General features: G+C 32.4%; 3 protein-coding genes across 5 annotated transcripts; all 3 read right to left on the bottom strand.

The window, feature by feature from the left end:
* Window positions 1-3266: 3266 nt before the first annotated feature.
* On the bottom strand, window positions 3267-4772 carry LOC108462501 (protein NODULATION SIGNALING PATHWAY 2-like). The gene has a single exon (XM_017762443.1). The coding sequence runs from the start codon at window positions 4770-4772 to the stop codon at window positions 3267-3269; it is 1506 nt and encodes a 501-aa protein (XP_017617932.1).
* Window positions 4773-9958: 5186 nt separating this feature from the next.
* On the bottom strand, window positions 9959-11343 carry LOC108463490 (uncharacterized protein At5g39865-like). Its single transcript, XM_017763422.2, has one exon. The coding sequence runs from the start codon at window positions 11059-11061 to the stop codon at window positions 10360-10362; it is 702 nt and encodes a 233-aa protein (XP_017618911.1). The 5' UTR covers window positions 11062-11343; the 3' UTR covers window positions 9959-10359.
* Window positions 11344-13159: 1816 nt separating this feature from the next.
* On the bottom strand, window positions 13160-22633 carry LOC108463154 (ubiquitin-activating enzyme E1 1-like). Of its 3 annotated transcripts, none has more exons than XM_017763101.2 (7): window positions 22479-22633; window positions 21877-22250; window positions 19122-19339; window positions 15915-16709; window positions 14678-15546; window positions 14169-14601; window positions 13160-14041 (listed from the first exon to the last, which is right to left on the bottom strand). In XM_017763101.2, the coding sequence occupies exons 2-7, from the start codon at window positions 22244-22246 to the stop codon at window positions 13445-13447; spliced, it is 3282 nt and encodes a 1093-aa protein (XP_017618590.1). In that variant the 5' UTR covers window positions 22247-22250; window positions 22479-22633; the 3' UTR covers window positions 13160-13444. The 3 variants fall into 3 exon arrangements, with proteins under 3 accessions (XP_017618590.1, XP_052887430.1, XP_052887429.1); XM_053031470.1 differs by having other exon boundaries at window positions 14678-15456; window positions 22479-22627; XM_053031469.1 differs by lacking the exon at window positions 22479-22633 and having other exon boundaries at window positions 21877-22463.
* Window positions 22634-24310: the final 1677 nt, after the last annotated feature.

The following is a 24310-nucleotide window of genomic DNA, read 5'->3' as shown; positions in this document are numbered from 1 at the left end:
TAGTAATAAATAAACAATCATTATGTAAGACTAAAGAATGATAGTACAGTGAAGATAATAATAATATTAATAGTAATAATACAAGTAATAATTTTGGAATGATGTGTGAAATTATATATATGTATGTGAACATATAGATAAGTAAACAATATATATAGTGAGTGAAGAGTAAAAGGTAAAATAAGTGTATTTAAAGAGTAATGGATAAAAATATAATAATAATATAATAGTAGTAATAACGTAATAGTATTAGAAATATACGATATATAATATTGAAGTTAAATACATAATATATACATGTTAGAAATAATCATAATATTAAAACAACTATTAATAATACTACATAAATAGATATATAGTAGTATTATATACATGATATAGTTAAAAATATATAAACGTAAGATAATATGGGAAATAAAAATATATAAACGATATAGTATTAGGGCATATACAAAACAATAAAAATACAATATTAAAAATATATATATATATATATATAATGTATACATAATATAATATTAAAATATTTACATGGTATATACATAATAATGTAAAAACAAACTATTAGTAATATTATATAAATATATACATATAATAGTAATAATAATATAAATGTATTTCATATAAACAGATATGCACGTGAAAAAGAAAAGAAAAAATAATAATCACAAAAGTATGAAATCAAAATAATATGTAGAAACATGTTTATTCTAAAAGAATAACTGAAACTTAATTGAGAGAAGTAACAAAATCCAAGAGATAACTTACAAGTAAAACAAATTATTGAAACAGAATTTTGAGCTAAAATTAATTGCGTATAAATGTCCGAGGTCTAAAATTGAAAATGCCCCAAATCTTAAAATACCGCGCAAAGGGGGCAAATTGCAATGGCACACAGACTGCAGGGCCAATTTAAAATAATATAAAAAACTTAAATATGGCCCGATTGAAGGCTAGCACAAAGGAGGGGACCAATTGCGCAAATTACCCAATTAAAGGTAACATGCGCATGGTCCCACTCCCTCATGCTACTTTGTTTTATTATTAATTAATCTCACTCCCCCATGCCACTTTGTTTTATTATTAATTAAAACCATATTTTATTTCTCTTTTATAATATAAAAAAAAACTTTTTTTTAAAAAAACAAAAAAAAAGTTAAAACACCACCCTACCATCCTACATTCATTTTTCAAAATAGAGAGAAGGCTCTCAACTCTCTCACCCTCTAAACATCCGGCCAAGGTCCGGTCACCAGATCACCGTAGCGGCCGTCGATCGCCGGCGACGGCGCAGCCGTCCACGGTGGCCGGAGAATGCGAAAAGGCCCATTTTTTACCCTTTTTTAGATAGATTTGAGGATCAAGCCCTCCTAGCCCAAAAATGTTTTAAAAAAAACTTTGTCCTCTCCTTAGAACGGTTGTAACATCGGGGAGGAGCTCTTCCGACAACGAGAAGGCCAAACGACTCCGGTGAGCCTTTTTCTTTCTTTTCCTTTGTCGCATATGTATATAAATATAAAATAATAGTAAAAAAAATAAAAGCAAAATGAACAAGAACTTAAAACAAAAGTCGAAAACTTTGAAGCTTTTTTTTTTCTCTATTTTTTTTCTTTTTTCAAAAGAAAATGACCCCTATTTACAAACGTTTTTTTTCAAAATACAATCGATCCCCCCTTTTTGACTCAACCACGCCGAACGAAGGGGGGGGCTCCGACGACGCGGCGACGGGGCCGGATCTGGTGAGAATCCCTCCTCTTTCCTTTTATTTGCGTTTTTTTTTGTGTATTTTTGTTTAATTAGATTTGTATAAAAAATAAAAGAAATATTAAAGAAGCAAGAAAACGAAAAACGAAAATAAAGAGAATAAAATCGAAGATCAACCTTCGGTGTGTTTTTTCTGTTTGATTCCTTGAAAAATATGCGTGTGATACAATTTTTGGATCTCCTCCCTCTTTTTCTTTTCTTTTTTAGTACCATCTCTTCCTCTCTTTTATTTCCATATTCGTGTTTTTTTTCCAAAAATCCGGATTTCGAGCTTTACAACCAAATACAATGGATTTGCTATTGTCTATTTCCTTGTTTTCTTGCTTCTTTTCGCCTTTTTTGTTTTTTTTTTTTGGCTTTTGCGTGTAAGTGGAGCGGTGTCTTGGTGGCGACAATAGGGGTGGCACTAGGTGGCTAAATTTTTTTTTTTTTCGGGTTGGGCTAGTGTAATAGGATTAGGTTGGGCCAAAATTAGATTTGAGCTTGTAACTGTGTAATGAGCTAGGTTTAATTTGGGTTTGATTTTATTGGGCCCTAGGCAAAATTTGGGCCTTACAATGTGAAAATAAAAAGGTAATATCTTATTACACATGTGATAATATGTTTATCACATTAGATTTTAAAAATAGTACAAATTACTGAATTTAACCGTTACCATTTGATTAAGATCAAAACTTTTAAATTCAAAAATATAGAATATTAAAATTATTGAATTAGAATATTACCTATTTTAACTAAAAATAAATGATAAGCAGACTCCAATAAATATTAGAAGACAAAGAAAACCGATCTTTGCGAGAGTGAGGCGAACAATTTCTTTAGAATTAGATTCAAGGGTGATGGTAGCTCCTGCTTCATGCTCCTATTGTGAAGGGATTTGTTGCTGATGTGTGGGTCTTTTCGTTTGTCTTCATTCAGGCATGAATAAGGCTTACTAGATTAGAATTTGAAGTCACTGTCAAGGTGTCCTCCATCTCTATAATTACCAGCATTATTACCATATTTTATTCTCTAAATCATTCATTCAAAACCAAAATCTCTTTCCAGAAAGGTTATAATAATAATAATAATAATTGGCTTGTTGTGAATATTAATAGGAGTTCATTTTCCCTCCCTAAATTACCTGCTCCCTACTGTTAAAATATTCTCTAAAATAATTATCCGTCTATCTCCAAGGCTGATACAAATTCACAGCCTTTTCTCTGCAGGTAAGTTAGTATATACCATATGGTGCAATATTGTATGGTTTAGCAGATTGTGCAGTCTCAAAAGATATTCAGGTTTAAACTGATCATTGAATTTTATTCCCCGGCCTATGGAATTTAATTTCAATCTGTCAGTAACCATGAACATGGCAACTTTAACATACATCAATAAACTTTTTTTATTTTCTGTTCTTTTCTGCACAATGTTTATAAAACAATAGTGATTAGTTTGTTACTAGAAAAGAATTGAGTACTGCACTACGTGATGTATACTATGCAAGTGTTCTGATTGTTACACTATGTCCAGCTAGACACTCTGACAAGGGGAGCTCCCATGTAACCCAACACCATTTCATTGTTATTCTCTCCTTCTGTTTTCACCCAACATGAACCCTCCGCTTGTCTCACCAGCTCCTCTGCTTCCAAATAGTTTTCCCAGCTCATCCTCCGAGGTTCCAAGCCGAGTTTCGTGAGGGAACACCCTGTACTGCAAGTTTCTTTCCATTGTTGAGCATTAACAAGGGAACAAAGATGGGGTACCACAAACAAACATTCCATAGCTATTCTTGCCTCTAGGAATTGAAATTGCTCCATGGACTCAAGCAAGGCCTGGAAGTAGACCAGCTGTGCTTCGAAGAATGAATCGAAACTCGTATAGTCTGTCCATTTTTTGATACCAATTCCATCTCCCAAAGTAATGATGCCTTTACTTGTATCACTCCTAAGCAATGCCTTTGCTGTTGTAAGAAATTCCTCCACATGCTTAACACTCCTCTGTTTTTCCATGTGAGGTAACACAACCATACAATTGAATGCTAACCACTCGTTATCCATTTTAACCTTGCTCATTAAACCTTCTATATCCATTTCCTCTACCTCCATTCTAAGCCCAAAAGTCTTTGCATGTTTACACAGCTGCTTCTTCGTCTCCTCGAAGCTAGTTGTAGCATTGCAACTGCCATCCTCTTCCTCCCATTTTATTGTGGTCAGCCGCAACGTTCTTAACCCTTGCCTTCCAAGTGTTTCGATCAAAGCAGGCCATTGTATGCCTTTACCAATATCGAAATCCACAATATGTAGTACCGTAGCATAGGCAGGGATGGATTCCAGTATGGCCGAATTAGCAGTGAAATGAGCAAACCTACCATAGGGGAAGATCTGATACAAGGCATTGAAGGCTGCATCGTAATTTTTGCTTGCTTCTTGCATTAAGTAGTTAGCTTGCTTGTCCAATGATAGTGTCAAATAAAATGCAAGTCGTTCGATGCTTTTGCCGGTCGGAGAGGCCTTTTCGTTTAGTCTCCTAATGATTTCTTGTGCTAGCTCCATCTGTTTGCTCCCCATGGCATCCCCACAAGCTTTCAATAGATGAAGAATCGATGTTTGGTTATCAATTTCCATGCTTTCATCAGGCAGAACCAAGTAAGCTTGAACCAGTGGGATGACATCCATGGAAACTTCAGCCGACGTTGGTGAGAGATTCTGGCAGCTGACATCTTCCATAAACATCTGTTCCGAACAATAGTTTTCAACACCATCAAGACTAAACTGGTCATTTGGAGTATCACCCTCATTAACCCATTGTAAGATGCCTGGCAAATGAGTGCTTAAAAAGTGGGAACTATAGGCTTCATCGACATATGGAGTTGAAGAAGAAATGTCTGAGAAATGTTCAATGGAAACAGATGAAGTGGAAAACTTGAAACTGTTAACTAGGGCATCCATGTCTGCCAAGCAAAACCCTTCATCTTCAATTGGTAAACCTATTGGATTGTAAGTTGGCCAAGAAGCGTGGAACTCCATTTGCTTCTTCTTGGATATCAATGTAAAATGAGATCGGTGTTCTCTTCCTTGCACAAAGAAGCTTTGCCATATATAGCCATGAAAAGAAAATTCATAAAAATTCTGCACATTGTTTTTTTATAGGTAGGCACTTTCTCAAGATTTCATCCTATTGAAGTTCCCTTTAAATTCCTCCCACTTCTTTGGCAGCTACTGAGGAAGAGTAGCGTTGTGTGTTTAATCTGATCCCCATTCAGAATATTGTGATGGAATATAGTCTCTGTCAAATGTTGTTCAGCTCAAATCAAAAGGAAAATTGAATTTTTAATGAAGTCCTGTGATACAAGCTACATTATATCATATTTTTCAAAACTCCCCTCTAATAATAATTAAATAATGGGATTAGTTTATCCTTTTTCATCCAAATCCCTTTCAAAGAAATTATATCAATTATGATCTTAACATTGACGTGTTTGAAATCATGCAAACCTATCCCATTTACAGATTATAGTAATTAATGAATGATGGTGAATTTTTTTTTTTAATTCACGTCATAATCAATTGTTATATGTGTTGCTATGGGAGGATAAAATAAAGTTATACGAGAAATTAATGAATATTTTAAAATGTGTATCGATGTTATTCTTTTTTCAAGATTTTATTTATTTTGTATTGTCAAAAATAATTTAGAGCAAATTTATCAATTTCTATAAATAATTTATGCAATATTCTATTATTAAATAATGTATGTTTTTGGTTGTGTCATACAAATAAAACATCATAGGAAATCTCATGTCTTTTTATAAGGACATAACCGCTCAAATAGATAGTGCAATAAATATAATTATTTAATATATATCAATTCGTGGCATTGACACGAGGGGGAAGGGATGGCTATATTTTTGGGAGTGAACTCTAAGCAAATATGAAGCATATGAATACAAGTTATACCTTGGAATGAAAAAAAATTCCGAACCAGCTTTGTCTACGAACAAAGAAGCTATAAGTAATGCAACTATGAATCTCATGGAAAGTTCGATTCTGGCTCAGGATGAACGCTGGCGGCATGCTTAACACATGCAAGTTGGACGGGAAGTAGTGTTTTTAATGGCGGACGGGTGAATAACGCGTAAGAACCTACCCTTAAAAGGGAAATAATAGCTACAAATAGTAAATAATTATGACCATTTGTTAATAACCAATTAATATAATTTCCAATTAACTTTTTATTTGATACTATTAAAATACTATATATACATTTTAAAAATATTCCTAATATTGAACTGAATAAAGGGTCCAAAGCCTTGGCTCTTTCCTGTCAAGTATATGGTAACTTTGACTCTAGTTTTTTAATCTTGCCAGGTATACCGTATGGATTTTTATTTTGGATTATGAAGAAATGATCAAACATTAAGAAACATCAAATAATTTTCCACGATTTATGTTTAGAAATTTCTTTAGGTAACAGGATAATTGCCTACCTACCATATGGAAGCAATAATTTGCAGTTATCAATGTTTCATGATTGAAGATAAAAAATGGATTGTCTTATGTTATGGGTTCCTACAAGTTTTCCGAAAATTTCCACTTCCATGGCCATGGGGTGTTACATGGTCAAACAGCGTTGAAGATGAGTTACCTACGCATCTTCTAACCCACATTTGGCTGCAATTCTGGCCTCTACTTGGTGTCGTTTATGTTATTCTTTTTACCTAATGGCCGATGTTGGCCGATGTTTTAATGCAGAGTTGATGTTAACCTGCATAAAAAAACCACCATTTTATTTCACTTCCATAAGCAAAAAAGCAATTAAATCCGAAACCACCTTGCCATGCTTTGAGAAAAAAAAGACCAGTTTTCATCTCTTCACTGTCAAGCATCCAAAATTTGGTTTTTTTTTTTTTTTACCAGAGTCAACAACATGGGAAAGGTTGTTGGGTGTTCAGTTCAGGCAATGGAATGACAAGAATCTGCCGACTGACAACAAAAATCCATACACCAATGGTCGAAATTAGTTGTAAACGAAAGTTTTAAAGTAGGAACTTACAAGTTTAGTGAACAAGCTATATCCATAAACACTATCAACACCAAATACGACAGAAAAATGCAAATATACAATTACAATCCTACTATTCTCCATTATGTTCACTATAATAAAGCTACAAAATTTAAAAGAAAAATTACAAAAAAAAGGTCATCTCTTGCAATCTTAAGCAACAACTCCATTGCTTGGGCGAAAAAAGAAAGCTATTTAACTAACCCAAAATTTTTCCATTTATGGTAAAAACGAAATTTATAGGTGTGCAAAAAAGCAATATCATCATAATTAAATTATGAAACGCTCACAATGTAATAAAATTTATAAAACAATTGATATAAAAATAAAATATAATATTAGTAGAAATGATAAAATTGAGATAACGAAAATAGTAGTATCTTATGTTCAAATTATATATATGTATATTTTAGGATTTTATATAAAAATTAAAATACTCTCAAAATAATATTTATTGTTTGGTGAAAATAATAATTTCAACTTACTTTGCTTCTCTAAAACAATATTAAATAATCTTACACCTTAGTTTCAAAATCAAATATCTTATCATCTCGAACTCAAACATTTTTATTTACTTCTTTGTGCATCTACACGTATATCATATAATCTCAAATTATTTTGATGGTGTTATCAATTGAACTTCAATTATTATGTCAAAAGAGTAGAGGGACTAAATTTATAAGATTAAAAGTATAGTGACCAATTTTTAAATGTGTAAAAAGTAGAGGGACCGAAAGCAAAATTAGACCAACTTTTATATAATAATTGAAATAATGGGATTAGTTTATCTTTTTACATCAAAATTTCTTTCAAAGAAATTATCAATTATGATGGTGACATTGACGTGTTTGAAACCATGCAAACCCATCCCAGATATAGTGATTAATGAATGATGGTGAATTATTATTAGTATTATCTCACACAAATCCAAATCAAAGTTTCTTTCAAATAATGATCACTTCCATCTTAAAATATATTGTATACTAGCTTTAATTCTTGTTCTATAATCTTGCTATTTATATCCTATGATTTTTTTTCCGATTATGAAGAAATGATTAAACATTACTAAATATGTTATATATAATTATAATAAAAATAATTCGACTCGAAATTCGATCCGATTAATCTCTTTATCTAATTAAATTTTAAAGACTCTATGGGAAGGGGCATTCCAAACACGACTGGATTATCTTTTTCTTCCTCACTTCTTCACAATAATACCGACCACCTTCTGTTTCATTTCTGTTGTATCAACAAAGCACCAAATAATTTTTAACGCATATATTTTTTCGGAATTATGAATAATAATAAGAAGTAGAAGAATTGAATAAAAAAATTACCTACACCCTTCGTGTATTATCCACGTTTCCAAGTTTTCTGAAAATTTTTACTTCCCTCGCCTGTTACGTGGTTAAGCAACGTTGAGGAGGAGTTACGTACGTACGCATCTGCTAACCCTCATTTGGCTACAATTCTGGCCTCTACTTGCTGTCATTTATGTTATGTTTTTCTTCATCACGTACTTTAATGGCACCATTTCTTTTTATAAGAGACAGGGTAGGAAACTTACCTGTAATTCATTCAATTAATGCACCACAATTGATACGAAGGAAACTCTAAATTTTGTTTTTGTTTTGAACTTTCCTCTCGTAATTTGTTAATAATTTAGTAGGGTAATTAACTATATCTAAAGTCACTGAATTATTAGTAACTTTACATTTTGGTCACTCAACTTTAAAAAATTATAAAATGATCACTGAACTATTCGAAAGTTTACATTTTGTTCACTAGGTTGTTAAATCTTTAACAGACAGCTAATGTAGTTGTAAAATCACTGTTTATCATTGTTATACCTCCCCATGAGTGGGAACATGTGGCAGATCGAAAGGCCACCTGAGGGATGTACTCCACCTGCTACAGGTTGGAAGGTCGCTAGAAGCTTCACCCCTCGCCTTAGCCATCCAAGTAGGCAAAAGGTAACCGTTCGAGGAAACTAACCATCTGTTCCTCTAGGCACCTGACTTTCTATTAAGAATGTGATCCTTTTTATCATCAAATGTGGGCTTAACTATTTCATACCCCGAATCACAACGAATGACAAGATATGCCCCCATTTGAGTAGACAGAAGGTAGCCATTTGAGCAAACTAACCATCCATTCGAAGAAACTAACCATCTATTCCTCTAGGCACCAGACTTTTTGTTAAGAACATGATCATTTTAGACACCAAACCCCATGAGAGCTTGACTGCTCCTGTACCCCAAATTAAAACGAATGACAACATATGTCCCGTCATAGACATCATTGTCCCATCAAAGACATTTGCCCTATGCCTCCTGCAATTATGACTTGATTACAGATCTAACACGTGAAAGTCATCCTACGTAGGACCTTACCTATAAATAATCCCCAATACGATGAAGAGGGGATCGGCTCTCCAAGGTACTTGCCTACACTCTATCAACTTACCTCAACACTCAACCTTTCATATTTTCTCCACTTCCAGTTTTTGTAATTTAAAGTTTTTTGCCTCAATTGGATGAACCGACTTTCATCAACACCACCACATCCTTCTCCATATTTCCTCATTATTGTACACTTTATACACGTCACTTAAAAAAAAGTGTTTTGGATGCTTTTTTTTTTTATCTTTTAATGAATTAAACTAAACCTATTTTCCCTAAAAGTACTAAATTAGATTTAAGAATTTTCATAAAAAGACCTCAAACTAGGTTAGATTAATTCATTAAATGATAAAAAAAAAACAATCAAAACATTTTTAAATATCACTTGAAAAAGTATGCGGCTAATATATATATGATAAGAAGTTATTTACTGGTGACATTAGTAGTATATTAAAGATTTAAGAGTGGAATGATTTTAAATAAATTATTTTGAATAAGTTAAACTGTTATTTTATAAATTTTTAAAGTTGAATAGTTAAAATGTAAATTTTGAATATTTTAGTGATCATTTTTTTTAATTTTTAAGCGAAATATTGACAGAAGGTGATGTAATGAATTGATGAGGACTTCCCGCAAAACATTTTCTTGTAAAATGACTGTTGATGACTACATTTGTATGGTTTCTAACATCCAAAGTTCCGTTTCTCATACCAGGATCAACATCGGAATTATTGTTGCATGTTCAGTTCACAAAATGTAATCTTCATAAACCAAGTAGAAATCAGTGGTAAACAAAAGTTTTAAAGCAGAAACTTACAATTTTAGTAAACAAACTATATCCATCAATCACGACACCAAATAACCTCAACCAATTACATGTTCATCATCATAAGAAAAAAAAAAAAACTCAACTCATTAACTGTAAATACAATTACAATCCTACTATTCTTACGTTCCTTACTTTTTAAAGCTACAAAATTTAAAAGAAAAATTACAGGAAAAAAAGGTCAGCTCTCAGCTCTTACAATCTTAAGCAATGAATCCATTGTTTGGACTTTGGACAAATACAAATAATAATAATAATAATAACTACATTAACTAACTCAAAATTTTTGCTTTTATGTTAACAAAAAAAAAAAAAAAGAAATTATAGCTGTGCACAAGAGCAAGAAGGGCACCTGATTAGGCCATTTTCATTACAGGCCGTACAAGTCTTGAACCCAGATTTTTGAGTGTACAATTTACGGCTACCGTTACATTCGTTGCACAAGAGGAATCTGTAACCGCTGCAGACGACACAAGTGCCAGGTTCAGCTGCGGGCAGTCTTTCGACGATCTTCTTGAGCTCGCCGATCTCGTGGAGCTGTTTGATCTCCTCTGCCCCTCCCATGTATCTGCCGCCAATGAAAACCCGCGGCAAAGTCAAGTTGCTTTGGCCCAGGATCCCACGCAATTCGTTTAAGAACCTGGAGTCCATCGACAGGTCCCTCTCGTCGATCGAGACTCGGAATCCATGGAGGATCGACCGCACGGTCTTGCAATCCTCGAATGTCGACCGAACCACCCGAAGGCTCGTGAAATAGACCACAACCCGCTTCTCGGCGCCCGGGATGGAAATGGAAGGATCCGAAACCGAATCCGTGATTTTCCCGGTGCGGGCGGGGCCCCATGAACGGAGGAGGGAGTTGACGATTCGCCCGCGATGGAAGACATTGGCGTTTCTTTTGGAGGAGGCGGAAGAATCCTGTGTGCAAAGGTGTTGGATATCTTTGAAAGAAGAGCAAGAGAAAGGAGATGAAGTATCATGAATCCGCAATGGCATTTTCTTGTTGCCCCACGGCAGCCACATTTGAATAGAGGTTGAAAGATGAGATTTTCTTTTTTGCTTTTCAAAAGCTCAATGTAGAAAATAGCATGAGAGCAACAAACAGTCAAACAAATGAAGTTGCTTTGTTTTGTTTTGTTTTGTTTATGGAGGGTTTGGGAGAGTGGGTTTTTTTCACTCTTTCTGGTTTGGCTTTGCTTTGGTAATGGGGGAGGCAGACAAGAGAGATGGCCAGTTGGTTTATTAGTTATGGTAGTTGAGAGAGTATGGGTTTGGTTTATTAATTAAGCAGCTTTAGAAGGATGATACTTCAATTTTTTTTATCCATTTATTGTTTACTTACATATTTTGACCCTTAAATTAAAAAAAAAAAAACACAATACAAATACATTAAGATAAGCCACCATGAGCTAAAACACCATTAATTTTATCTACGTAATCTTGTTTTCGATTGCATCTTCAAATACTTGCACTTTAAATGTCCTGCTAAAAGTCATCTTGATTATGCAGCCGGTTCATTTTTTTTTGGAACATATCTAATATTTCATTGTACATATTCTATAGTATCTGATTTATCCTTCTCAATAATTTAAAAAAAAATACTAAATGTCTATATTAAAGGACATTAATCACCTCTAAACTATCATGACGTGTTAAAAAAAAAAAACTCATCAACCAATCAAAACATGTCGAGTGGCAAATGTTGACCCTAATGTGGTCATTGATTGTGGGTGTATCTGTTGATCAGCATTAGACTATGTTGACTAATCAATATTGATGTTGATTGAATAAAAATTGTTTAAAAATATTTAAAATTTAGTAAAAGAATATTTAAAAATATAAAAATTATAAAATAAATATTAAAATTTATAAAATAATTAAAAATAAAATTAAGTTGTCAAAACTATAGAAACTGTAAAAAGGCATATTTTAAAAATGTATAATTTCTCATATTTTGTCTCAAACTCTCAATCATTTCTCATATTTTTTTCTCAACCTATACTCCCTCACTCAAGCATTTCTCTCGACCCGAGTGAAAGATTTTTAGAAATAATTTTTTTGAAGAAATAGAAATATGTATCTGATTTCTACCTGTAATTGTCTACTGGGATTGGATGAAATCCATACAAGCTGGATTGTTCATAAAATAGATGAAATATTGATACAATCCAGTCCCACATCTAAAATCCATATTAAAACCCACCATTAGATCATCAAGCTAGATCTGACGAAGGGCTTGGAAGAGATGACGGTGTTGAGGCTGGATTTTAACTATGAATAGGCAACGACGGAATTTGAAACTAGAAAGAGGAGGTTGTTGATGTGGTCGAAGGTCATTGCAAGCTATCATCAATGGCGAAAAAAATGGAATTTAGAATTAACTAATTATATTGAAATTTTTAGTTAAAGAAAATTTAGTTAAATAACTTTGTATTTTTAACTTTGATTTAATTGTTGTAATTCTTTTAAGAGTTTCTAATATATATTTATTTTTTACAAATTTTAAATAATTTTAATTTTTCTTTTACATTTTAAATATTTTCTTCTATAGTTTTTTCAAATTTTTGACAAATCATCGGGGACATCAGTAGTCTAACATTTGCCATATGATGTGTTTTGATTGGTTGACAATGATTTTTAACATGTTAGTTTCAAGTATAAAGGAACAATAGTTTTAAGTATAATATGAGAAAATTGATATAATTTAAAGGTCAAATCGAGAATAAAGCCTAAAAATTGTTAACAAAAAGCAGAAATGGAAGCAATTTTAAGCTTTTTTCAGTATTCTTACCTCTCTTTCTCTTTGTACAGAAAGAAGGTGATTTTTCTGATGCCTTAAATTTCACTTCAGCAGCTTAACAGCTAAAGCTTGGTTTTTACTTACCAACTTGTTTCAGCCATTAAACTCATTAATGAAACATGGACATTTGTCCCTTCACCATCAAATGAAATGCTAGTAAAACTTGTATTAATAAGCCTAACACCTCTTTGCCATCGATTTTAATTAAGATATGAAAAGAGAAAGTAATAAATTAAAAGGAGATGGATCCCAACATGTGGAGATTGGGACCATAGATAAGGCAGCCAAGTGCCATAATTCCTGAACAGACTGACAAGCGTGTTTGGAAGGACAGAATGAATTGTTACCAAAAGTTAAAAAGGTTGAGATGAGAAAAGCAACATCCCAAAGTGGAGGACTCTGAAAAGTTTCACCATTTCACATGGTTTGGAGACAAAGTGAAAGAGGATAACAATACAAAATTAACCACATGCACATGCTCATCAATGAAGTTAATATAGTTATGTTCCATTTTTGTATGCTCATTGCTATAACACCAGAATAGAAGAATGCCAATGTCATCCTAAAATCACAGCCTCGTTTATCAGGTGGATTGAATAAAACACCTCAACGATAGTATATGGAGATCTGAGGAATGTTGATATCGTTGTCTTCATCATCCTCACATGCCACTACTACATCCAAGTGGGATCGGTAGGGAGGCAAGTCTTCCTTGGCTATTTCCCGAGCCACATCTACCACCTTCTTATCCAATCGCTCTTTATGTCTCGGAAACATGTTGTTGAAGAGCAGGCAACTTCCATAAGATATGCTGTAAGCATTCAAGCCCTTATCTTTGAGCCACTGGATGAGTTCCCTCACTGTGGGATTACCTCTCAAGATCCATCTGTCCCACACAGTCCAGCTCATGTCACGGTGCTTCATGACCTTGGGCGGGACTGGCTCAGCCATAGAGAACAAAGGCAGTGCTAAGTTTGCAAATGTATTGCGATAGTCCTCCACTTTATGTGCTCCATCAAGAACCTTGTATAGTTCAAGGCAAACAAGGCCAGTAGCCATAGCTGTTGAAGTGGCAATTGCTGGAATGATTCTTCCAGCAATAAACTTTGCCTTTAGCTTATCCACCTCGGGAATACTATAGTTCCTTGCCCTCATGTTGGCAAGCCCAGCTATAAGATCCATGTGATAGTTTGTATCATCATCCTAGAATTCATGAGATTACATTAGCATTAACTTCCATCAAAAGTTGATTATAAGGTTTCTAGAGATAAATAAGGATAGCACAAAAGGATATCGTTACAAGTTATCACCAGAGAAGATGTAATCAAACCTTTTCAAATTGAATTGGTTTCATCCTGAATCCTGAAGGCAAATTGTTCCTACAACGCTCTAACTTGAAGAGTAACTCGTTAATAACGGCTGCATCATCCACAGAACCAGTGGAAAGACTAGTAGCCCTCTCATCTGTCTCAATTTTGACTCCTTCCTTCGGTTGGAAATCTGGGACTATTACCTTCTCAACTGCCTTGGCCAACATCTTAGTATTTTTGACCCAGTCAGGGACTGGGATCCCAAATGTTTCAGCTCTAAGTATAGATGCAGCCATAATAAATTGAAGATGGCTAGGATCAGTAGTTGAAAATTGAAGAGGACGTGGGAATCGCTTTGGAGCAGACCAGAAGGGAGCCCCAGTACTGGTTGTGGCATCTTCAGGAAATGTAAATGTTAACTGCTTCACCCGGTTAACAAAATAGTCTTCAAATCTAAGTTCAAAAGTAACATAATATCAATCAAAAGGTCCAACCAGAAAATGATGCAAACAAAGAATTTTAGTACTACCTTAGGCGAGCCCAAGTAACACAATCCTGGAATGTCTCACATTTTTCCTGCTCAAGGCACTGAAGGATGCGCTCTAAGTTATCCTTAGCTTGAGCATCAGCAGCATTTCTCATTGCTGTGGCATATTCAGATGGATTGGAAAGATAAGCATTCACTTCAGCAGGAGTTTTCTCAAGCAAGCCCTCAAACTCAGATCGAGCCCAAGTCAAGCAATGGTCAATGTTGTGTGGAAATGAGTGCACCGTGCACATTGGAGCCTGTTTCTCGGGTGGGTCTCTTGAGGCTCCATAGTTCTCAGTTAGATGAGGAATCACCATCTGGGTGTTGCATTTAGCACCAAGAGTTCCTGACTCAAGAAGTGGTTTCTGGAAATACAAGCACCTCTGATCAACATACAACCTAGCATCGACATTATCCAATGCATTGATGACCACTGTTAGGTTCTCCCAGAAGTCGTCATTAAACACAAACTCAGTTTCAGGACCCACACGATTTTGCAAAGCTTCAATTTTAAGCTGAGGATTTATAGATACAGCAGCAGAAGCAGCAACAGTAGATTTAGCTTGCCCGATGTTCCAATCACGGAACAAAAACTGCCTGCTAAGGTTGCTCTTCTCAATTACATCATCATCAGTGATTGTTAGCTTGCCCTGACTACCACATGAAACACCCATCAATGCCACATTTTTCAGGAACTCACAGCCTAAGGCCCCAGATCCAACTATAAACACTTTTGCGTCCTCCAGATTCTTCTGAAGTTTGGAGCCAAATACTGATATCTGTGCATCATAACGGTTATTCAATGGTTTAAAATCAATGGGGTCCAAAGGTTCAACAGGGAGAGACTCCACTGAGTCAAAATAGAAGAACTGTTGAAAACAAATGATTTATGGTTAAATTTCAGCTAAAAATCAAGTTCAAAAGCAACTAGAATTATATATCAGTTGTGAAAGTAGCACGAATTAAGTTGCACAAATTATCACCTATTTAACAAAGTCTCCTAATTCTTACAAAAACAAAATTGCTTAGTTTGACAGATTAATTTAGTTAAGAAGTGCCTAAAAGTTCAAACGAGTTCATGGATTTGTTACTAATAGAAATGAAGTCCCAATAGCATAATTAGAAGGTGTTAACTATCTAAGCATTGGCATCCCTAAATGCATGTGTAGATAGATAGCATCTAACATACATACGTAACTATGAGAAAAACATATGGAAGAGAGTAGTTCCGGCCAACCTGAAAAAGTGGATGAAATTTTCCAGAACATGCTTTGACTACCTCTTGTCCCACAATTCCTCCAAACATGGCAGCCATGGGATTCAGTACTGCTCTGGCACCAAAGGCAAAATGCGTCAGAAGTTTTGGGTTGATATCTTCCACTCCACCCTCCCCAAGGCATTCATTGATGTTACCAGCAATAGATATAAACTTCTGTGCATCTTCTTCCGATCTAGCAACAGGAAAGCGGCCAATTTCACAAATAAACCTATCCAGTGCTTGAAACGCAATGTGCAGGAGAGGAGGGCGGTCAAACTTCGAGAAATCACTCAGAAGAAAATCACCAGGGTCTTTAAGAGCTGCTCTCAATGGCTTAAAATTCAACACCCTGGGTTGTTTCACCTGAGTGACAATGCCACCTTTAACATATGTACCAAAATTTGTGGTGTCCTCCTCAAGAGTAAATGAGTATGGCCTCACACTTTTAATCTTCCGTGGCTTTCCATCATTGAGTTCTTTCATACCCTGAATTTCAGAGAACACAACAAGATCCCCATCCTCAAACTCAAGCCTTTCATCATCGACACATGATACTAGGGCAGGGTTGTCATTGCTGATGGATGCAATTATACCCGTGTGTGGTTCCTCTCCATCAACATCAAAAACAGTAAACTTAGGACCAAAGTCGCAAAAGACAGTACCAAAAAGGCCTCTAACTTCAGTCTTAATAAAGGAAATTGGAGGCTGATGATTATGGCAATAGTCATTATACTCGACGGATTTTTCAAGACTTATATCAGTGAATACAACAGCCTGCACCCGTTAGGAAAAAAAAAACCAACAGAACACAAGATGACATATGTGCTGAAAAAATAAAGAAATTAAAAACATAAGATGAGAGCAGGGGTGAAAAGAGAACAAATTTTTAGGGGTCGAATAAATTTTTTATTTTTTTATAATCTATATCTTCATAATTTTTAAAGAATTAAATTAATTTTTTATAATTTTAAAGTGGAACAAAGTGCAAATACCTTTATTAATTTAAATTTTTTTGAAAATTTTAAGGGCTCTAATAAAAATTTTATATTTTAGGGGGCCGGGCTCCTGCTAACCCCCTTAAATCTGCCTCTGGACGAGAGAAAGTGGAGGAAACTATGAATACTCGATCATAAATAGTGGTGAAATCGTAGTTTTTAATTTTCTTTTACAAGCAAACAATTTTTATTCTCTTTTATAAGCAAACAATCTCTACAACTTGAACCCACGGCATGAAAAGTAAGATAAAAAGCCATGACTAATAAGTAAAATAAAGGTTAAATCTTATTCTTCCAAACTAGAGTTGTAAGCAAAACATTAACTTTTGTAAACTATTTAAGTTAAATTCAAAAAAAGTTCAAATTTGATTCAATAATTCAATCGAGCTCAAGCTGAAGGAGTTGAATTTAAGTATTTTAATTTTGATTGTAGCAACTTGTGAGCCAAATGAATTTTTTCATTTATAACATATTTATAATATTAAATTACTACTTTACCCGCAAACTAAAATCCAGCCCTATATAATTTTTTTCTTTTTACTCTTTCCTTTGCAATTATGCCGTTCACTTTCTCTTTTTCGTTCGAGCAGGTAAATGCCAGGGGTGAATTTATTTTTTTCTTTTTTTTTTTTTTTGGATATAGTAAATGTAACTGATTGAGTTTCTACAATTGAATCAAATTCTAGCAAGAGAAGTCAGTGTTGAACTCAAGAAAAACCATGATAGTTGAAGACAAATAATAGTATGAAGATGAAGCAGCATTTCGGACTACTTGCTAAGTCTCTGAAACTCGTTAGTTATAGTGGTTTCTGGAGGAACAAGATGTGCTTCAATGTTTCAAGACCCACACACTATTTCCTAGGAAGCAGCATTTCTGAAAGTCGTTAGTTAGTAACCAACTTTCATAGGAATCTTAGCTAGTTTCTGAGTTTTCCTCTACTTGGCTCTATGCTAACCAATAATCAACAAGAAATATCTGACTATGCTTCACCTAAGAAACGAAAAATAGTTTTTACCACCACTATTGTTGAAAGTAGCATCACAACAGAATACAGATGATATTGAAGTTTCAAATAAGGTGCAACAAGTTCCTAAGGCTAAAACCCAGGTTTTATTGGAGATTAGTTGGATGTTAAATAAGTTTAGGCTTAGAAGGGTAATCAATATACGAGATTTTTGGTGAAACTATCTGGATTGCAGAAGAAGAGCCGCAAATAATTGATCACAAAATTTATGCCCGACTGGTGAAAGTTTCCATGTTTTCAAAGCGAAGGAGAATGACGCAAGACCTTTCCTTTTGTTTACCTTATTTTACATTTTAATTGTTTATATTTGAAATGTTACGTTTTAGTCACTTATATTATTACTTTATAATATTTAATCACTGAGTCATTAATTGTTATTAATTGTGTAACAATAAGCTGACGTGAGATGTTAAATCATCATTTCAAATAAAAATTTTAGATTAATTTATACAATCGATCTCCATTTTTTTTTTGTTTTGAGCAATTTAGTTTTTTTCTTTTATGTTTTTTTAGCTTTCCTTTTTTTTTTCTTTTTTTTCATTCTCTTCTGCTTCTTCTATTTTCCTCCCTTCACCATTTCTTTTAACATTATTTTTCTATATTTTCTATTTGTTAAAATTACTCCCTATAGTTTTATTTTTTTAAACAATTTAATTTTTCGAGTGAGGTGAGCTTGTAAATTAGTTTTAACAAATAAAAAAATAGGAAAACTACGTTAAAATAAATGGAGAAGGGAGAAAAAGATGTAGAAGAGAATGAAAAATTAAAAAAAAAGTTAAAACAACATAAAAGAAAAAAAATTAAATTGCTAAAAAAAAAAAAAGAACTAAAAGGTGTCATGTCAGCTTACTGTTACACTGTTAACGACAATTAATGGCTTAGTGAATAAAATATTACAACATGATAACATAAGTAACTAATACGTAACATTAGTAACTAAAATGTAACTTTAGGCAAACAAAAGTGACTATTTTGTTAGTTTGAACTATTAATTATTAGGTTAAAGGGTAATAAAGCTCCGGGAAGTTTCAAAAAAGAAAAATCAATTAAAACTTTTATTATTATTATTTAACTCAAATGAGCCCTTCAACGTTTGAAATACAATTTAAACAAAAAACCTAAACATGGGCAAAGAAAAAGATAAATGAGTGAATAAATTGAAGTACCTGAAAATCACAAAGTTTCTGTTTGGTCAAAGTGGTAGTTATGGTGGAAATTACGACAGCATTGTTTAGCTCCTGCAACTTTTGAAGCGAAGCAAGTGCTCTATTCTTACCAACATCATTCTCAGAGAAAACAAAACTACTGGACAAATCCCACATCTCCACCACTCCTTCATCATGCAAGGTCACGGACTTAACACCAGCAAGTATTAGATTCTTTGCTACAGAAAGCCAAAATGAAATTGGAAATCATTAGCTTCACATGACATTCAAATCAAATTAAGTATAGTCCTGCACTGAAGATTATAAACTCCTCACACATTGTGACATGTTCATTCAACACCAGATATATACTCTTTATTCATAAGTAGATGGTTGCATATAAATTCACTCCTGTTGTGTGACACACCACAACTAATGTATAAGAAAATATGAATGTTAACGAAGGGAATTGAATTGATTCTCGACAAACAGGGATAAAATTTACTTTAAACAAGAATAACACACAGCATAACGCCGCATTCATGCAGCAGCAAAGGGCATCGTTAAAGAATGCCAAAACATCAACACAACAGAGTCAAATGATATTTGAAACTAAGAAAAACACAAAATAATAACAAGAGTAAACTATAAAAATAAATGGTTTAAATTATGTTTTGATCACTAAATTTTAATTTATTATGAAATAGTCACTAATATTATTCATTTATAACATTTTGATCCTTGTGCGATGTGATATATATATATATATATATATATATATTTTAATTTTAACACTTTTAGTTCTTTATTTTCTTTTTATTCTTGTTCACGTTTCTTATTCTTTCCTTTCCGTTTTCTTTATCTGTTCCTTCATCACCATCTTCATCTCACCCATAAACTTTCACCATTATCATCTTCAACATGCAGCTCACATCTTCAACCCACGAACCAAAAACCCCAAACCACTGGAAACAAAACCCAAAAGTTAACAGCAACAAACCCCCAAACCCATGAATTTGGATAGTAGAGAGGAAAAGCCTGATGAGGCTTTGGTGCTCCATTCGCAGATCCCAATGGTGAAATTGAAGCTTAAGAATAGATAAACAACATATAGAAAACGGAAGCTGATCCGACGATCGGGGAGGGAGATCGGAAAAAGCTAGGCCACAACTTTGGTTTTATATCTACGAAAATAGACGATAATTTTGAAGAAACGGTAGATAAATTCGGAAAGAGCATGAGAAAACGAATTTGGAAGTGAAGTTTGGGGTCCGCCGGCCACCGGCGCTGACAACCAGCGCGGTGACCCGACGCCGGAGTTGGCCGGATTTTGGATCTGGATTTTAGTTTTGGAGAGTTGATAGAACATTTGAATTGGGGAGGGAAGAAAGGAAGAAAGTAAAAATATATTATACGTATATTATCTTAATATTAAATTAAAATGAGATGGGTGATTAAAATATATATATATATATATATATGAATAATTTGTGCTGCGTCAAATATTCGTAATATTTTTAAGGGTAATTTATAAAATTATATATTAATAATTTATTTTTAAAATGTTACTTTTTAGTCATTTATGTTATTATTTTGTTACGAAGTGATCACTCTACCGTTAAGTTCTGTTATCTCTCTAACGGTAATCTTAGGTGGCAGTCTAACTAGATTTTAGGTGCCAATTTGGATTTCTAAATGAAATGAAAATAAATTTTTAATTAAAAATTTAATTAATTAAAATTTTCAAACCTAAACCTTGACTAAAAAAAATTGTTAATCTTTTCTTTTTAATTTTTCTTGTCTCTTATTTTTGTTCAATGGGATTTTTTTTTCATATGATTGGAAAAACTATTATTAAGATCAAAATAGTTGAAATCAGCAATAAGAAAGAATAATCTAGAATACCTACAAAGAGATTGTGAACATACAAGTTGATTCAGATTAAAAAAATTTGATTGAGAAACCAATTATTCAAGAACTGTGAAAGAACTAGAAAATATAATAATTAGGAATAAGAACAGTGAAAGTAACAGTAATTTTCTGAAAATTTTAAAATTAGCTTGAATAAAACATGTTTCTGGTTGCATTTTATGGGATGTCTACTAATGCAAAATAAAATAAATGTTTACAAACAATTTCAAAAAGTAAAAGAAAATATCAAGAATTTTAATTTAGGGTCTTCATTAAACAATAAAAAATCTAATCTTTTTTTTTTATAAAAGAGATAGAGGAATACAAAAAAGACATACCTGAACTCCCAATTGAATCCATCTTTATGAAGCAGTCAATTTGATTTTAACTATTTTGATCTTAATAATATTTTTTTCAGTCAAATGAGAAAAAAAAGAGATGGAAGAAAAATTAAAAAGATGATATGAATATTTTTTAGTTAAGGTTTAGGTTTAAAATTTTAATTAATTAAATTTTTAATTAAAATCTATTTTCATCCAATTTAAAAATTCAAGTTGACACTTAAAATCTAGTTAGATTGCCACATAGGATTACTGTTAGAGAGATAACGGAATTTAACGATAGAGTGATCACTTTGTAATAAAATAATAACATAAGTGACTAAAACGTAACATTTCAAACATAAATGACTAAAATGTAACTTGAGTCAAATAAAAGTGACTATTTTTATAAACGAACTCATTCTTAAAATTAGATAACAGTACCGTACTCGAAATGTTATAAATCGGTTAGTAATTAATAATTATTTTGAAATTAATTAAATTAATAATAATGATAATAATAAATAACGCAAAAAAATGGATACCAATTTCAGCACCAAGGCCTTGCATCCCCGAGATGAGGATATTAGAGGCAAAAAGGCGTCGCATTGTCTCGCGGCCATACACAGCAAGTTGTCGGCTGTGCAGATCCTCATCTATATCATTGTGATTGACATCCCTGGAAGCCATGACCGATGGCTCATCCACGCAAGTGTTACTGTAGTTACTGCTATTGTCCCCTGTGGTTACGATTTTGTTATCAGCAGTCAAATCGGCGGCATCAGTGGTGGAAATGCGATGCTTCTTGATTGGCGGTGAGACAGTGACGTCCTTTATGTTGCTATTATTATTTTCAGACTCTTCTTCTACAACCTCTCCTTCACCTGCTCTCTTTCTAGGAAGCATATAGTGCATTAAACTGCCGAAAATGCCATAAAACCCAAGAAAAACGATCGTCAATGCCGCAAATGTAGACAATTTCATGTTATCATCCATCCCACACATCTCACTTTTATTAAAGAAAAACAACAACAACAACAAAGATGGGTAAATCGAACCTTAGTCTTATCATGATTGTTATTAAAATATTCTTTTATTCTTATTTAAGCATTTAAAAGAGAAAAAAAAATTAAAAGGAAAAACGTACCGGTTATGACTCTGATGAAGAGGAGAAAAGAATCCGAGGAAGGAAGGAAAATTCTTTTCCTTTAGAGTATATTTTAATTTTGTTGGTGTGTTTGATTATGCTTCAAGTTCAGTGAGGAAATGAGAATGAAAAAGAAGCTTTCCTTTTCCTGATTTAAGGTTTTAACTGTTATAATTTGATTCCGTTTGGTTGTTAGTTTTTATATTAATTTTGGGTTCCAGTTTTTACATTTGTTTTAATAAAATAAATTTGTTTTTATAATTTTTAAAAATAATGATTATTTAAATAAATAAATAATAATTTATATAGTATTTTCAAAAAATATAATATTATTATTTTAAATATAAAATATTTATTTTTACAATATAAAATTTTAAATGAAAGAAAAATGAAATCAACTCGGTTAGATTACTCACAATTTTTAAGATGACTATGTAAGTTTATTTACAATATTTGTTAATTGGTGCCTTTTGATATTTAGATTAATTAACATCTTTTATATATATATATATATATATATATATATATATATATATAGACTAATGTTCTTTTATTCTATAGAAAAAAATTAATGTTTTATTTATAATAATGTGTTTTAATATTAATGTTCTATTTGATAGTATGCTTTTACATTACGTTGATTATTTATTTATGTTAAATTACAGATTAAAATTTTTAAAATTAAAATATACTTTAAGCAAGATTTTTATAATCGAATCGGTGGTCAAATTGGTTAGGCCACGAGTTTATATGGTTCTATTAAAAAATTCATTAAAAAAAATGGTTCCATTTTTTTAATTTAGTTCAACCAGTCCATAACAGGTCAATCAGTCTAATGCCTTTCTTCGAACAGATACTGTGACTAGTTCGATCCAATTCAAACAACCATGACTCTAAAACTCTACACTTCGTATATTTGAGATTTAATCTTCCTATTTTTACTTTTGTAAATTTAATCATCTACTTTTTAAATTTAAAACCCACTTTTAAATTATATATTGTCGAAATTATTTTTAATTAATAATTAGCTTGACAAAATAAATAAAATTTAATTTTGCAACACTGATTTTTATTAAGCAAATTGGAGTCGCCTCTTATCTTTGTCTAAGTATGATTGAACACTTATTAAATATTTAACTATGTTATATAAATTACATAATACATTTAAAAAAACATTACATTACATTACAAAAATATAAAATGAGTCAAATTTACTTGAAGTCAAGTCTTAAATGTTGAGCTCAAGCTCATATTTTAATGGACCTAATTTTTCATGATAATTTAGTTTTAATTTTGGGTTTTTCATATTAATTTTGGTTTAAGATTTTCACTTATCTTTTATCAAATAAATTTTGTTTTATAGTTTTTTAATTTTGTTTAGTAAATTTTAAAGAATTTTTATAAATATTTCTAAAATAAACTTTTCAAGTGAAAATTAATAAAAATTAATATAAAAATTATAAATTATTTTACTATTATATATATAAAGCATTTAAATTTATATTATAAAGATTTTATAATAATTATAAATTAAATAAAAATTCTATTCTATTTTATTCGAAGAATCATAAATTTTAAATTTTTATTTCATAAAGAATCCACGCATTAATTTTAAATTTTTATTTCATAAATTTCATTTTATTTTATTCGAATTGATTTCCTCTCAATTTAGTTGCTCTAACCCTAATCAAGTTCGATTTATTCTTTTCCTTTTCGTGCATGAAATTACTTTTGAATTAGTAGTAATAAAACTTGTAAAAAGAGTAAATGTTGGTATCTTAACCATTATGCTACCTCACATCATTTATGCCTCCAACATATCATTCTTATTT

Source organism: Gossypium arboreum, chromosome 8 (genome assembly GCF_025698485.1).
Source record: "Gossypium arboreum isolate Shixiya-1 chromosome 8, ASM2569848v2, whole genome shotgun sequence".
In the NCBI taxonomy this organism is placed as follows: Eukaryota; Viridiplantae; Streptophyta; class Magnoliopsida; order Malvales; family Malvaceae; genus Gossypium; species Gossypium arboreum.
The sequence above is the reverse complement of the archived record's forward strand: the minus strand, read 5'-3'. Positions and strand labels throughout refer to the sequence as shown.

Bases quoted from the DNA above. Each gene is read 5' to 3' on its own strand.
- LOC108462501 (XM_017762443.1), bottom strand. From the start codon at position 4,772: ATGGAGTTCCACGCTTCTTGGCCAACTTACAATCCAATAGGTTTACCA.
- LOC108463490 (XM_017763422.2), bottom strand. From the start codon at position 11,061: ATGTGGCTGCCGTGGGGCAACAAGAAAATGCCATTGCGGATTCATGAT.
- LOC108463154 (XM_053031469.1), bottom strand. From the start codon at position 22,336: ATGTGTGGGATGGATGATAACATGAAATTGTCTACATTTGCGGCATTG. The intron at 16,710-19,121 runs GTACTTCAATTT...TAACGGGTGCAG, and splicing joins AGAAACTTTGTGATTTTCAG to GCTGTTGTATTCACTGATAT. The intron at 14,042-14,168 runs GTTTGATTACAT...CATGAATTCTAG, and splicing joins AACCAATTCAATTTGAAAAG to GATGATGATACAAACTATCA.